The sequence below is a fragment of the Lytechinus variegatus genome, chromosome 6 (assembly GCF_018143015.1).
Source record: "Lytechinus variegatus isolate NC3 chromosome 6, Lvar_3.0, whole genome shotgun sequence".
In the NCBI taxonomy this organism is placed as follows: domain Eukaryota; kingdom Metazoa; phylum Echinodermata; class Echinoidea; order Temnopleuroida; family Toxopneustidae; genus Lytechinus; species Lytechinus variegatus.
In genome coordinates, this window is record NC_054745.1 from 12242806 (window position 1) to 12260511 (window position 17706).

At 34.6% G+C, this 17706-nt stretch overlaps 1 protein-coding gene across 1 annotated transcript in view; it reads right to left on the reverse strand.

The window, feature by feature from the left end:
* LOC121417014 (sushi, von Willebrand factor type A, EGF and pentraxin domain-containing protein 1-like) overlaps window positions 1-17706 on the reverse strand; it is a 77942-nt gene that overhangs the window by 32554 nt on the left and 27682 nt on the right. Inside the window, exons 5-8 of the mRNA XM_041610554.1 lie at window positions 8819-9010; window positions 6688-6879; window positions 3144-3335; window positions 1020-1211 (exon numbers count right to left, since the gene is read on the reverse strand). Coding sequence (XP_041466488.1) covers window positions 1020-1211; window positions 3144-3335; window positions 6688-6879; window positions 8819-9010 — 768 coding nt within the window. The remainder of the gene's footprint in view (window positions 1-1019; window positions 1212-3143; window positions 3336-6687; window positions 6880-8818; window positions 9011-17706) is intronic.

Below are 17706 nucleotides of genomic sequence, written 5' to 3' on the forward strand. Positions count from 1 at the left end.
CCCGGGTGGGGGGGGGCCATAATGGCCCCCTCTCAACAATTTTTGCGATATATCTGCTGCACAAAATTTGTTGACCTCGCCGCTCACTGTCTTTTTACTTTCTAGTCTCGCGCAAATTTTGAGACCAAATTTGTGACGCCCGGGCACGCGGTTACGACATTTTGCAAAATAAATAAATAAATGAACAAAGAAATAAAGAAAGAAATAATCCTCTTTGCCTATGCCTATGGATCAAGCTTCAATTTCAGAAAGAGTCGAAAAAGAAAGTGCAAGTCCTAAATGTGTTGATTGGTTATAAAAGAAAAGGTGTTGAGGCTCAGTGGATATGTCTCCAGACTTCAAACCACAAGTTCCAGGGTTCAAATTCCTGAAGACATATATTGATGCTATGTTGTGCTGGTCTGTATCAACCTTTAAAGTAAACTACTCAAATATTGCTTTAACCTATTGCTTACTGAATTCTGTGATTTATATGGGCTTTGCACAGGAGATGCCTGGTTCCAGTAGGCAATGAGTTAACCTGTTCACTACTTAAGTTCTTTGATTCGAAAAAAGTGTTCAGGAAGCCTACAAGCTTATCCTCTTCATTGAGGGAATCAAGTGTTATTTCAAAGCAAGGGAGTGAAAGAGAGAGAGGGAGAAGAGTTACGTTCTATCTGTTTCCATCAGGGTATTGCAAGAAACTTGGGATCAATTGCAAGTCTACTTGTGGTCCCTAAATCGATCAAATGTTGTGTAAATTTCTGATCAATTTCTGATGTGCTTCTTTCGACAAGGAATGTAATCTCAGATCAACTGACCTATTGATAGTAAAATTGCTACAGAAAATTTGCAACTGATTGAAAATATTTTCTTGCAACACCCTAATGTCAATAAACACATCACTAATGTACATGGTCCGCACAACAAATCTTCTCTTTGTTTTTCTGTTTCTTTGACGCATGATGTTTACTTGGAAGAAAAAACAGAATTTAAAAAGCAAACCTCTGAATCTGAAAGATAATGTGACGAATCCTTACCATCGCAACTGCCTGCCACAGGAGACCAGCTTGCTGTCGTTCCTCCATCATCAAGACTACAGGTAATAGTCAAGTCACCACTCGCAGCAAAACCATCATTACACGTATAGGAGTACGTCCCATCGATTGATCCTTCATCGATGATAACAGATCCTGCGTTTTCAACAGATGAGGGCGCACTGCATTTGATTTCTGCACAATATAAAAAAGAAAGCAAATGCGATCAGGTATGAAGATAATGATAATGAAAATGATATCAACAATAAAGACAATAATTATTAATATAATAAATTGAAAACTAAACATTTTTGAAACATCATGCTATGAGCTATCAGATAAACAATGTTTTCATTTCCACCCACCCCTATATGGATGCCATTTTCAATTTTTCAAGATGGCCGCCGTGAAAGGGGTTTTTTGCAATATCTCGGCTTCTAAATGCCCTAGAATCATAAGTTTTGCACCTAAACCTCCATTTCTGAGGTCAAAGAATCCAGTGACCAGTATCGTAAGAATCAACATTTTTTAAAGAAAAATATCATTTATATTATGTCTTTTCTACAAATACCTGACTCAAACTTATTTTAAATTTCAGATTATTTTTTGCAAATGATTTGGCCCAAACTTTGCTTTTCAGTAAGGTTAATGTTACACCAGGATGTCGGAAATGTTTTCATTCGTCATTACCATGTACTTTGATTAAAATGATCGAGGTCAAATGGTCAGTCAATGAACTTTGACCATGTTGTACGACCTTGTGCTATCAATTTGAAATCTTAACCAAAGTTACATTTTTGAAATGCATAACTTTGAAAGTATGGATCTACAGATTTATATCCTGAAACTTTGATATAAAAATAATCATGTATCACTAATTTTTTTGTATGAGTTTCAAGTAAATATGATCAAGGACAAATGTAATATTGGGTGATTCCATACGTGTCGCACGGGACATTTAGAGAACATTTGACAGTTTTTCGACAAGAAAAACAAAAAATATTCCAGTAACTTAAGGTGATCATCAAGTACTACCAGAGTGTTGGGAAAACCAATACTTAACGTGATTTGAATTCACATCCTGTATAATACAGATTCAACCCTAATTCTCCCGGGTGGGGGGGGACATAATGGCCCCCCTCAACAATTTTTGCGATATATCTGCTGCACAAAATTTGTTGACCTCGCCGCTCACTGTCTTTTTACTTTCTAGTCTCGCGCAAATTTTGAGACCAAATTTGTGACGCCCGGGCACGCGGTTACGACATTTTGCAAAATAAATAAATAAATGAACAAAGAAATAAAGAAAGAAATAATCCTCTTTGCCTATGCCTATGGATCAAGCTTCAATTTCAGAAAGAGTCGAAAAAGAAAGTGCAAGTCCTAAATGTGTTGATTGGTTATAAAAGAAAAGGTGTTGAGGCTCAGTGGATATGTCTCCAGACTTCAAACCACAAGTTCCAGGGTTCAAATTCCTGAAGACATATATTGATGCTATGTTGTGCTGGTCTGTATCAACCTTTAAAGTAAACTACTCAAATATTGCTTTAACCTATTGCTTACTGAATTCTGTGATTTATATGGGCTTTGCACAGGAGATGCCTGGTTCCAGTAGGCAATGAGTTAACCTGTTCACTACTTAAGTTCTTTGATTCGAAAAAAGTGTTCAGGAAGCCTACAAGCTTATCCTCTTCATTGAGGGAATCAAGTGTTATTTCAAAGCAAGGGAGTGAAAGAGAGAGAGGGAGAAGAGCTACGTTCTATCTGTTTCCATCAGGGTATTGCAAGAAACTTGGGATCAATTGCAAGTCTACTTGTGGTCCCTAAATCGATCAAATGTTGTGTAAATTTCTGATCAATTTCTGATGTGCTTCTTTCGACAAGGAATGTAATCTCAGATCAACTGACCTATTGATAGTAAAATTGCTACAGAAAATTTGCAACTGATTGAAAATATTTTCTTGCAACACCCTAATGTCAATAAACACATCACTAATGTACATGGTCCGCACAACAAATCTTCTCTTTGTTTTTCTGTTTCTTTGACGCATGATGTTTACTTGGAAGAAAAAACAGAATTTAAAAAGCAAACCTCTGAATCTGAAAGATAATGTGACGAATCCTTACCATCGCAACTGCCTGCCACAGGAGACCAGCTTGCTGTCGTTCCTCCATCATCAAGACTACAGGTAATAGTCAAGTCACCACTCGCAGCAAAACCATCATTACACGTATAGGAGTACGTCCCATCGATTGATCCTTCATCGATGATAACAGATCCTGCGTTTTCAACAGATGAGGGCGCACTGCATTTGATTTCTGCACAATATAAAAAAGAAAGCAAATGCGATCAGGTATGAAGATAATGATAATGAAAATGATATCAACAATAAAGACAATAATTATTAATATAATAAATTGAAAACTAAACATTTTTGAAACATCATGCTATGAGCTATCAGATAAACAATGTTTTCATTTCCACCCACCCCTATATGAATGCCATTTTCAATTTTTCAAGATGGCCGCCGTGAAAGGGGTTTTTTGCAATATCTCGGCTTCTAAATGCCCTAGAATCATAAGTTTTGCACCTAAACCTCCATTTCTGAGTCAAAGAATCCAGTGACCAGTATCGTAAGAATCAACATTTTTTAAAGAAAAATATCATTTATATTATGTCTTTTCTACAAATACCTGACTCAAACTTATTTTAAATTTCAGATTATTTTTTGCTAATGATTTGGCCCAAACTTTGCTTTTCAGTAAGGTTAATGTTACACCAGGATGTCGGAAATGTTTTCATTCGTCATTACCATGTACTTTGATTAAAATGATCGAGGTCAAATGGTCAGTCAATGAACTTTGACCATGTTGTACGACCTTGTGCTATCAATTTGAAATCTTAACCAAAGTTACATTTTTGAAATGCATAACTTTGAAAGTATGGATCTACAGATTTATATCCTGAAACTTTGATATAAAGATAATCATGTATCACTAATTTTTTTGTATGAGTTTCAAGTAAATATGATCAAGGACAAATGTAATATTGGGTGATTCCATACGTGTCGCACGGGACATTTAGAGAACATTTGACAGTTTTTCGACAAGAAAAACAAAAAATATTCCAGTAACTTAAGGTGATCATCAAGTACTACCAGAGTGTTGGGAAAACCAATACTTAACGTGATTTGAATTCACATCCTGTATAATACAGATTCAACCCTAATTCTCCCGGGTGGGGGGGGACATAATGGCCCCCCCTCAACAATTTTTGCGATATATCTGCTGCACAAAATTTGTTGACCTCGCCGCTCACTGTCTTTTTACTTTCTAGTCTCGCGCAAATTTTGAGACCAAATTTGTGACGCCCGGGCACGCGGTTACGACATTTTGCAAAATAAATAAATAAATGAACAAAGAAATAAAGAAAGAAATAATCCTCTTTGCCTATGCCTATGGATCAAGCTTCAATTTCAGAAAGAGTCGAAAAAGAAAGTGCAAGTCCTAAATGTGTTGATTGGTTATAAAAGAAAAGGTGTTGAGGCTCAGTGGATATGTCTCCAGACTTCAAACCACAAGTTCCAGGGTTCAAATTCCTGAAGACATATATTGATGCTATGTTGTGCTGGTCTGTATCAACCTTTAAAGTAAACTACTCAAATATTGCTTTAACCTATTGCTTACTGAATTCTGTGATTTATATGGGCTTTGCACAGGAGATGCCTGGTTCCAGTAGGCAATGAGTTAACCTGTTCACTACTTAAGTTCTTTGATTCGAAAAAAGTGTTCAGGAAGCCTACAAGCTTATCCTCTTCATTGAGGGAATCAAGTGTTATTTCAAAGCAAGGGAGTGAAAGAGAGAGAGGGAGAAGAGCTACGTTCTATCTGTTTCCATCAGGGTATTGCAAGAAACTTGGGATCAATTGCAAGTCTACTTGTGGTCCCTAAATCGATCAAATGTTGTGTAAATTTCTGATCAATTTCTGATGTGCTTCTTTCGACAAGGAATGTAATCTCCATTTCTGAGGTCAAAGAATCCAGTGACCAGTATCGTAAGAATCAACATTTTTTAAAGAAAAATATCATTTATATTATGTCTTTTCTACAAATACCTGACTCAAACTTATTTTAAATTTCAGATTATTTTTTGCAAATGATTTGGCCCAAACTTTGCTTTTCAGTAAGGTTAATGTTACACCAGGATGTCGGAAATGTTTTCATTCGTCATTACCATGTACTTTGATTAAAATGATCGAGGTCAAATGGTCAGTCAATGAACTTTGACCATGTTGTACGACCTTGTGCTATCAATTTGAAATCTTAACCAAAGTTACATTTTTGAAATGCATAACTTTGAAAGTATGGATCTACAGATTTATATCCTGAAACTTTGATATAAAAATAATCATGTATCACTAATTTTTTTGTATGAGTTTCAAGTAAATATGATCAAGGACAAATGTAATATTGGGTGATTCTATACGTGTCGTACGGGACATTTAGAGAACATTTGACAGTTTTTCGACAAGAAAAACAAAAAATATTCCAGTAACTTAAGGTGATCATCAAGTACTACCAGAGTGTTGGGAAAACCAATACTTAACGTGATTTGAATTCACATCCTGTATAATACAGATTCAACCCTAATTCTCCCGGGTGGGGGGGGCCATAATGGCCCCCCTCAACAATTTTTGCGATATATCTGCTGCACAAAATTTGTTGACCTCGCCGCTCACTGTCTTTTTACTTTCTAGTCTCGCGCAAATTTTGAGACCAAATTTGTGACGCCCGGGCACGCGGTTACGACATTTTGCAAAATAAATAAATAAATGAACAAAGAAATAAAGAAAGAAATAATCCTCTTTGCCTATGCCTATGGATCAAGCTTCAATTTCAGAAAGAGTCGAAAAAGAAAGTGCAAGTCCTAAATGTGTTGATTGGTTATAAAAGAAAAGGTGTTGAGGCTCAGTGGATATGTCTCCAGACTTCAAACCACAAGTTCCAGGGTTCAAATTCCTGAAGACATATATTGATGCTATGTTGTGCTGGTCTGTATCAACCTTTAAAGTAAACTACTCAAATATTGCTTTAACCTATTGCTTACTGAATTCTGTGATTTATATGGGCTTTGCACAGGAGATGCCTGGTTCCAGTAGGCAATGAGTTAACCTGTTCACTACTTAAGTTCTTTGATTCGAAAAAAGTGTTCAGGAAGCCTACAAGCTTATCCTCTTCATTGAGGGAATCAAGTGTTATTTCAAAGCAAGGGAGTGAAAGAGAGAGAGGGAGAAGAGTTACGTTCTATCTGTTTCCATCAGGGTATTGCAAGAAACTTGGGATCAATTGCAAGTCTACTTGTGGTCCCTAAATCGATCAAATGTTGTGTAAATTTCTGATCAATTTCTGATGTGCTTCTTTCGACAAGGAATGTAATCTCAGATCAACTGACCTATTGATAGTAAAATTGCTACAGAAAATTTGCAACTGATTGAAAATATTTTCTTGCAACACCCTAATGTCAATAAACACATCACTAATGTACATGGTCCGCACAACAAATCTTCTCTTTGTTTTTCTGTTTCTTTGACGCATGATGTTTACTTGGAAGAAAAAACAGAATTTAAAAAGCAAACCTCTGAATCTGAAAGATAATGTGACGAATCCTTACCATCGCAACTGCCTGCCACAGGAGACCAGCTTGCTGTCGTTCCTCCATCATCAAGACTACAGGTAATAGTCAAGTCACCACTCGCAGCAAAACCATCATTACACGTATAGGAGTACGTCCCATCGATTGATCCTTCATCGATGATAACAGATCCTGCGTTTTCAACAGATGAGGGCGCACTGCATTTGATTTCTGCACAATATAAAAAAGAAAGCAAATGCGATCAGGTATGAAGATAATGATAATGAAAATGATATCAACAATAAAGACAATAATTATTAATATAATAAATTGAAAACTAAACATTTTTGAAACATCATGCTATGAGCTATCAGATAAACAATGTTTTCATTTCCACCCACCCCTATATGGATGCCATTTTCAATTTTTCAAGATGGCCGCCGTGAAAGGGGTTTTTTGCAATATCTCGGCTTCTAAATGCCCTAGAATCATAAGTTTTGCACCTAAACCTCCATTTCTGAGGTCAAAGAATCCAGTGACCAGTATCGTAAGAATCAACATTTTTTAAAGAAAAATATCATTTATATTATGTCTTTTCTACAAATACCTGACTCAAACTTATTTTAAATTTCAGATTATTTTTTGCAAATGATTTGGCCCAAACTTTGCTTTTCAGTAAGGTTAATGTTACACCAGGATGTCGGAAATGTTTTCATTCGTCATTACCATGTACTTTGATTAAAATGATCGAGGTCAAATGGTCAGTCAATGAACTTTGACCATGTTGTACGACCTTGTGCTATCAATTTGAAATCTTAACCAAAGTTACATTTTTGAAATGCATAACTTTGAAAGTATGGATCTACAGATTTATATCCTGAAACTTTGATATAAAAATAATCATGTATCACTAATTTTTTTGTATGAGTTTCAAGTAAATATGATCAAGGACAAATGTAATATTGGGTGATTCCATACGTGTCGTACGGGACATTTAGAGAACATTTGACAGTTTTTCGACAAGAAAAACAAAAAATATTCCAGTAACTTAAGGTGATCATCAAGTACTACCAGAGTGTTGGGAAAACCAATACTTAACGTGATTTGAATTCACATCCTGTATAATACAGATTCAACCCTAATTCTCCCGGGTGGGGGGGGGGGCCATAATGGCCCCCCTCAACAATTTTTGCGATATATCTGCTGCACAAAATTTGTTGACCTCGCCGCTCACTGTCTTTTTACTTTCTAGTCTCGCGCAAATTTTGAGACCAAATTTGTGACGCCCGGGCACGCGGTTACGACATTTTGCAAAATAAATAAATAAATGAACAAAGAAATAAAGAAAGAAAGAAATAATCCTCTTTGCCTATGCCTATGGATCAAGCTTCAATTTCAGAAAGAGTCGAAAAAGAAAGTGCAAGTCCTAAATGTGTTGATTGGTTATAAAAGAAAAGGTGTTGAGGCTCAGTGGATATGTCTCCAGACTTCAAACCACAAGTTCCAGGGTTCAAATTCCTGAAGACATATATTGATGCTATGTTGTGCTGGTCTGTATCAACCTTTAAAGTAAACTACTCAAATATTGCTTTAACCTACTGCTTACTGAATTCTGTGATTTATATGGGCTTTGCACAGGAGATGCCTGGTTCCAGTAGGCAATGAGTTAACCTGTTCACTACTTAAGTTCTTTGATTCGAAAAAAGTGTTCAGGAAGCCTACAAGCTTATCCTCTTCATTGAGGGAATCAAGTGTTATTTCAAAGCAAGGGAGTGAAAGAGAGAGAGGGAGAAGAGTTACGTTCTATCTGTTTCCATCAGGGTATTGCAAGAAACTTGGGATCAATTGCAAGTCTACTTGTGGTCCCTAAATCGATCAAATGTTGTGTAAATTTCTGATCAATTTCTGATGTGCTTCTTTCGACAAGGAATGTAATCTCAGATCAACTGACCTATTGATAGTAAAATTGCTACAGAAAATTTGCAACTGATTGAAAATATTTTCTTGCAACACCCTAATGTCAATAAACACATCACTAATGTACATGGTCCGCACAACAAATCTTCTCTTTGTTTTTCTGTTTCTTTGACGCATGATGTTTACTTGGAAGACAAAACAGAATTTAAAAAGCAAACCTCTGAATCTGAAAGATAATGTGACGAATCCTTACCATCGCAACTGCCTGCCACAGGAGACCAGCTTGCTGTCGTTCCTCCATCATCAAGACTACAGGTAATAGTCAAGTCACCACTCGCAGCAAAACCATCATTACACGTATAGGAGTACGTCCCATCGATTGATCCTTCATCGATGATAACAGATCCTGCGTTTTCAACAGATGAGGGCGCACTGCATTTGATTTCTGCACAATATAAAAAAGAAAGCAAATGCGATCAGGTATGAAGATAATGATAATGAAAATGATATCAACAATAAAGACAATAATTATTAATATAATAAATTGAAAACTAAACATTTTTGAAACATCATGCTATGAGGTATCAGATAAACAATGTTTTCATTTCCACCCACCCCTATATGGATGCCATTTTCAATTTTTCAAGATGGCCGCTGTGAAAGGGGTTTTTTGCAATATCTCGGCTTCTAAATGCCCTAGAATCATAAGTTTTGCACCTAAACCTCCATTTCTGAGGTCAAAGAATCCAGTGACCAGTATCGTAAGAATAAACATTTTTTAAAGAAAAATATCATTTATATTATGTCTTTTCTACAAATACCTGACTCAAACTTATTTTAAATTTCAGATTATTTTTTGCAAATGATTTGGCCCAAACTTTGCTTTTCAGTAAGGTTAATGTTACACCAGGATGTCGGAAATGTTTTCATTCGTCATTACCATGTACTTTGATTAAAATGATCGAGGTCAAATGGTCAGTCAATGAATTTTGACCATGTTGTACGACCTTGTGCTATCAATTTGAAATCTTAACCAAAGTTACATTTTTGAAATGCATAACTTTGAAAGTATGGATCTACAGATTTATATCCTGAAACTTTGATATAAAAATAATCATGTATCACTAATTTTTTTGTATGAGTTTCAATTAAATATGATCAAGGACAAATGTAATATTGGGTGATTCCATACGTGTAGTACGGGACATTTAGAGAACAAGAAAATAAAAAAATATTCCAGTAACTTAAGGTGATCATCAAGTACTTCCAGAGTGTTGGGAAAACCAATACTTAACGTGATTTGAATTCACATCCTGTATAATACAGATTTAACCCTAATTATATGTCTGCTGCACAAAATTTTTTGACCTCGCCTTCACTGTCTTTTTACTTTCAAGTAATTGCTCATAAACGTTATTTCATGTACAAATCCATGTAAATTGTGTACTAGTATTTAGCCAAAATTCATAAATGTATCATTATTTCTACTTTTACTGATTAAACTTAATTAATTTTGCCTTGTTTATGATCAGAATTAAGTCTGGATTAATTTCCATTGAAAAAATATTGAAAAAAACAAAAAGTAAAAAACCTAAGAAATTAAAAAAGCAATAAAATACATAAGAAATCGGTCTTGGTACCAGAATTTTTTTCATTCACAATTGTAAGGAATGCTTTAAAGAATATTTTCGCCAAAAATAGCATTCTAGGAGCTTTATTTAGTGAATTAGAGCAAAAAGTATGATTTCATTTATAAATTAGCATAATAAATTCATATGAAATAAAAATATATGAATTCAGTAAAATTTACCAATGCAGTTGCACAGATTACGTCATTCTCTACCATTATGCAAATTTTCGTTGTGATCGCGTAATCCGCCGCCAAGATCTTAATGGCCCCCCCCTCCCGGGAATGACAAGAATCAAATACCCCGGGAGATTTAGGGTTAAAATGTGTCGTACAAGACGCAGAAAAGGTGGCATTTTTAGAAACCTCAAGATTGTACTATAGAGTCTGTGAGTTGGACAGATAATTTTCATAATAACTGAACTCAAATTGATATTGAATTACCTAAGAACAAAGAAAGCAAAATGAACATTTATGAATAAATAAAGCAAATTAAAATTTTAGAGAACATTGTGGCGTACGGGACACTCAAAATGTGTTGTATGGGACATCTCTAAATTGAAGCCAAACTTTCTTATTTTATGTCTCTTTGACTTCTTCAATCACTTTATTTGGCTGATAATGATAAACCTATCAAACTAAAGACATTCATTATGTTAGAAACCGCTATTGGCTGAATATCTCTGTCAATATATCATAAACAAAATAATGTGTGTTGAACAATGAGCTTTTTATCAATCAGAAGGGGAACATTGCCCTTAGATTCTTCCTTTTTAATGATGAGCCTTGCGTAGTAATTCAGGACAATATAATTAAAGGGGAAGTTCACCCTGACAAAAAGTTTATTGTAAAAATAGCAGAAAAATTAATGAAAAATATTGCCGAAGGTTTGAGAAAAATTCATCAAATAATTAAAAAGTTATTAGAATTTCAATTATTTGATTTGTGACGTCATATGCGAGCAGCATTCCTACATAGCGAATGGTAAAAAATCAATGAAATGTCATTTTCTCAGAAAATTGAAAATGGTTTTCACTGTAACTTTTGTATATCAATAGACAAATCATTTCACACCCGATCATGAAAAGAAAACAAAATAAAGTCATCAGGAACCATACAAAATTTGAAATGTATGCATTTTATATTACATAACACATGGGACAGCTGCTCGTTTATGACGTCACAAATCCAAAACTTTGAACTCTAATAACTTTCTTACTCTTTAACGGATTTTCCTCAAACCTTCACCAATATTTTTTACTATTTTTTCTGCTATTTTTACAAGAAAGTTTTCTTCAGGGTGAACTTCCCCTTTAAGTAACCAAATCTATCCGTTATATATATACACATACAATCGGGAGCAATATATCATCATTTTTTATGATGGGAAATATACAATGGTTCACAGCATTTTTAAAAGCTAAAAAACTTGAGGTTTTGTGTGAAGTTATATTTTTAGTAAATTAAGTGATGGTTTTCAATACACTATTTAAACAATGAATGAAAGAAACTGTGTTTTATGTAAATCATAGGGCTAAAATGTTATGATTTTTCATATAAAATGTACATGATATATGTCACAACTGTCACTTGTAATTCCACCAAAAAAAAATTCTAAAGAAATGCGATTCTACTTTTTCAAACTTTTCTGGGCTATTCTACGGTTACTCACATTACATTTGGAGACACCTTGACTCATACTTGGAGTTGTAACTCCATTATTATTGATAGGAACTAAACATCTCCTTATCACAACAAAGTACACAATCTGACTATCCTTTGTATAAAAACAAAACTTGGGAAATTTTATTATGCTCCTGGCAAATCTTTGGAATGTGTCAGTTACTCACGTTACATGATTTGGACATGCATAAAATGAAAAGTCGACATAAGTGAAAAGTCTCCTCATACAAGGCTTTAATGAAAGTTGATTATATCCATTTCAAAGAAGTATATTAGGGAGACAAACTTTTTATATAATTAAAAAAATAAAGAACACATGGTTTTTACTTGGGGTGCAGATAATATGGTTAGGGGAGACTGGGGTTAGTTGGAACGTGGGGTAAGTTGAAACATTGTAATTTTCTTTAGAGCCTGTAAAATAAATTTATACAATACTGCCCTCAAGTTATTGCAATTAATAATACAACAGTGTGGAATTATTATTGCAATGAATTGAGGGCAGTATCACATAAATTTATTTTACAGGCGTTAAAGAAAATTACAATGTTTCAACTTACCTCCCCTACTCACGTTACGGTTACTCACGTTACAATTTGTCTATGTATGGGTAACAACACACATGTCATTAAAAATTCAATGTGTGTAAAATTCATTGCTAGGAACATCAAAAAGAGATTTTACACAAAAAATTTGAAAATTGGAGCTTTATTAGGGAGTAGGAGAGAAAAGTATGATTTCGCTTACTAATTATGCATAAATTAGCATAATCGCTTCATACCAATTTGCATAAAATAAATTACTGTATAGTATTGTAGATTATGTCCAAGACAACCTGCGCCCAAATTTTCGACGTGATCGTGCGGCCAATGGCTGAGATCTCAAGGCCCCCCCCCCCCCCCCGGGCCATATCAACTCCCAAAATACCCCGGCCTAGATAGGGTTACAGGTAAGGGAATTCAATGTGTCGTTCGAACATTCTTTAAAGTTTGGTTAATCGAAACCACGTCTTACTAAAGCACTCTCGCATTGTGAATACTTCTACTAATATTCAATTTTTTGTGTGATTGTATGACCACTGATATTTCGATAAACAAAGAGTCACATCAAAGAGGTGTACCCTCATTTTGCTTTTAATTAATCAAAAATAACTTCACAACTCACCATGAGACTTAAAACTTGACATCCCACAGAAAATATTACCTAACTGAATAATTTTTACTGGTTACTCACATTACATGATGGTTACTCACGTTACAAAGTTACTCACGTTACAGTTTTTTTCATCTTTTTTTTTAAAAATTGTACTTTTTAATGATTTTAATAGTCTCACTGTGTCAAAGATTGTTTGAAGGAAGATAATTTAAAATCCCTCCAATTAACTGTGAAGAATTTTTCTCTCAGAAAACAAAGTCAGTTTTTTCGGTTACTCACGTTACATCACCTGAGCAGGTTATAATATTCATTTTTAAATGAGTACTACAAATTTACTTGAAAAGCTGTTGTGTATTTTAAGTAATTTGACTCTTCTAAACTTCAGAAATATATAAAGTGGTATGTTGTTGTAATAGGTCATTTTCAAACAAAAGTGGACATGAGGGTGAAAATTAAAACTTGGTAGAAATCATTAGGCATCAATGTTTTTTGAAACTAGACATCTTAAAGTATATTTTTCCATTTCATTTACATAAAAGTATTAATTATGTCTTGAGATACAGTGAATTTTATGCAAGGGAAATCAAATGTTACAAAATCTTGATTTTTGCATTAAAATTCACATATTGCCCATCACAATATAAAATTTGTATTAGAAGCACATTTGTTGGCAAGATACAAGCTGTGTATTGTATCTAACTCCTAAATAGCAAAAAAAAATTCTGTGAAGTGTTTTTCTGAAAAAAAATTTGTTTCAAAGTTTTCAAAACTGGTTGTCGTGTCACTCACGTTTTAAATGCATAAAGTTTTCTAGAGCTGTGTATTCTGATAATCAATTTATCCCAGTACTGGAGCAAATACAGTTTATCTGTACCTTATTGTATATAAAGTTACTTGGTCCAATGTGTTAAGGTAAAGCTAAAATTAACTGTTAAGTTGTGTCGTGTCACTCACAATGTCGTGTCACTCACGAAATGTCGTGTCACTCACGGTATTATATTGTGTATAAAAAAGGACATCCAGTAATTTTTGAAGCGCTTTACCAGGGATACAGTCAAAATGTTGTTCCTGACATCATTTAGGCCTATTTTAGGCTAATAATTTCCTCCATCTTCCTAATTTTACTCCTTTTTATGGAAATATTGAATTTGACATTGAGTTCATCTATTTTCTCTCCTCTCTGTGGTTGCCTTGGTTTAAAAAATCCTGACAATTTTCCATTGGTGTGAAGACTCGGATCCTAATTCATATTTTGGTGAATGTACTGTGATTAAGAATATAACAACATAATCAATCAACACAAAATTATGAATGTATCAAGAGAAAAACCACTATACTTTAGCAAAGGACATATTTACAATGCATAAAGGGTTGGTGATGGTGATGTTTCAAGTCATACCTACATGTAGGTATTACTCAAACATTCTCTGTCTCCATTTACAGAAATGAACAGAAAGTTCACCTTTCTTTTGAGCAATGTTATTTCTTTGTTATACTCATAGAGCTTTAGAAAAGTCAGGGATCCTTTTTTGAAATTTGCAGAAATTTAGTGGTAAAGTAGTGTACATGAGATATAAGAGATCACCATGAACACCAAACATTTTTTCAAATTCGGAAAAGAAAATATTTTTCTTTTCCTTCTGATTGATTAAATCAACCTTTTCATTTGCCATAAAGCTGGTATTCCAGGACATGAAATAAACAAATTTGCAAGAAAACATAAACATTTCAGGTGAGAATGTACTGAGATTTGATAGAACATTTTGGATATTGCTTGAAGCAGCTACATGCCAAGTTAAAAATCATTATTTGTTCGGCCACCATTCATACCGCTAGTGATTAACTACATGTAGGGTCTGAACAGCAAATTACCGTAAGCGGGCCAATGTGTGTTCAGAGCAGGTTTGCATTTACACATATTCATTACAACAAAATGATGCATGTTCATGTAGGTCCCAACAAGTCCCAACCAAGACTGCATTTTGATTTGAGCAACTTTGGATGGGTTGCCATGTACCAGTAGATCAATTTTTTTTTTTGGGGGGGTACCCTGGTAAGAACAGAGCTGGACCTCGAGGGGAAAAAGCTATTGAGGTATAAAGGGAGCCTGGTTGGGATGCTGAATTGGATTTTAGTGTGACATCCAAGGGCTTAGAAAAGGAAAGGCTAATAACTTGTAGTTGTTATGTAATAGTAGCAGACTGCAAGAATCAGGTACTGACTGCGTCTTTCACCTTGTGGCTTTCCCTGGATTCCCGTGGTATGGTATATGATCAAATAATTAGCAATGAAAAGGTGCTTACAAGATTCCAGCTAAAAGCATAGCTCTGAATTTTGGTACAGTGCCTACAGTACATGTACTGCCTTGGGAGGGTCCACATACAAGCAGTGTTCAGGAGAAAACCTATGCTTGTTGAGATGAATTCCCAAGTTTCTCAAGGATTTGCTGATAGTCCATCTGAAGTGTGCAGCAACGTGATTGGGGTTTGGTACCAAAAAAGACATTGAAACTGCCATGTCCTATTTGGACAATGCCTAAAATATTAAAGGAGGATAATATTGTAATCCAATATTTTAAGAAAAGGAGCCATACATGACATCATTGGCTACCAGACCATGCCAGATGATGTTAGTGACTATTGAGAATACCTTTCTTACAAGGAAAAATTATTCCATCCGTTGTGGATGCTGAATTATATGAACCTGTAAACTTTCATATACAGATAGGGAGAAAGAGTTAAAGTTTTGAATGATATCAGGCCACAAAAAGAATGTTTGAGTTGATGTCAATGCCAAGACCTCATAACACCTCCTTCAAGTGTCCCCTCCTCCTCTAAAGAGGAGAGTGGTAGAAGCCCTAGTGTGACAATGTTGTATGGTATAGGGAATGTGAGTTGATGGGCAAATATGACCATAAACCAAGAATAAAACATCAGGATGACATATTATGAACTTAAAGAAAGCAGTTATTATGTAATTAAGCTTGTTTTTTTGGTTAATGGTATTTTACTCTTCTAGATCATGCAAAAAATACTTTCAATGTTGAGATAAATGTTGTATTTTTGCACTTGTCGTGTCACTCACGTTTTGGATGTCGTGTCACTCACGGTATATAGGAGGGTACCATTTTCCATAGAGAAGGTTTGATTGATTTTGACTATATGTGTTAGATAGGTACACTATTTATGTACATTTACTGGTACTCACAGTACTCCATGACAACTACTTGGGCACGAATCCAACCATATGTCTTAGTGGTCAGAAACCCATGTCCAAAATTTGTCGTGTCACTCACGCACCGTTTTTTAATCATATCTACTAAACGAATTGTTGAATTCAAATCAAACTCGCAGTGGCCCATGCCAGTCCTACATTGTATATAATATAGTAGTCATGATTGATTCATAACCTTTAAGTTTGAAGATATGAGCCCTTAAACCTCTCCGATTGTCGTGTCACTCACGTTTGAAAATGACCAATAGCGAAATGGTAATAAGGCATATTTCATTTTTCACTATTTTTCTTGTATTTTGGTACAGAATGGAAGACACAACTTTTGACCATTTTTTTCCAAAGTATACATATGAAAATAAACTTTTTATTTCTTGTTCCTAAAATTATCATGTATGAAGGACTGAAAGAATAAAAAAAATCAAGAAAATATTGAATTTGAATTTTTAAGCTCATGTCCACCAACCTGTGGAATTGCCCTTCTGCATTTCATGAAACTATATGGTTTTTCTTATTTTCCAGATTTTTTTTAACGACTTGAGAAAAGTAAGGAGTTTCAATACTGCATATAAGAAAAATAGTGATCATCAAGGGAGATAGATACAAGTAGATAACTGATATGTATATTTTTTTTACATCTTATAACAATTTCACAAAAGCATTTAACAAAATCACCAGTTTAGCTGAAGGGATTCACAAAAGAATATGCCTACATGAAGTCAATTAAAATGGTTAGAATCACCAATTTCATGTTCTACAGTGCGTATCAAAAAAAAGTTTACACTTAGAAAAAATCCTGTAAAATTATATATTTGTAATATCCTAATGATTTTTCCACATTTTAGCATTGGTACAGATCCAGTTAAGCAAATGACGATATAACTGTCGAAAAATATTTCCGCTTGAGTGAGCACCACTTACTTTTGAAAAGTTGGTGAAAAATGATTTGCGCAGAACTTTGAAATAGTTATGCGAATAAAAGTAGACCTTAATCATGAAGAACACGTGGAATTTAGCTAGTAAAATTGATTTGAAGATATCTTTTACCTTTTTAAACTTGTTTCCTTGCCAAAAACACTTCGAAGAGTGCATTGCGCCCCACCCCACTCCCCCACACACCGAGTCCATCGTGACGATATTTGCTTTACACTGAGCTGTGATTTACATGAAATGGCTTAGGCTTGATTTTCATATTGTTAATCATTGCCAAGCTTGGGAAAAGTGTGGAGAAACAAGAATTAAATGAAAAATGAAATGTAAAGCCACTTTAAATGATAAAAACTTAGTGAAAAGTGCTGGAGATGGCTGATATAAACTTTTGTTCAGATTCAGGTATGTCCTCAGATCTAGCTGGCACAAAAAGGGTAGAGGTTGTGCTTACTAAGTGTTAAAATTTCAAATTTGGGCGGCAAAATTGTTACAAAATGCTTGAATGTATCTGTTTTATT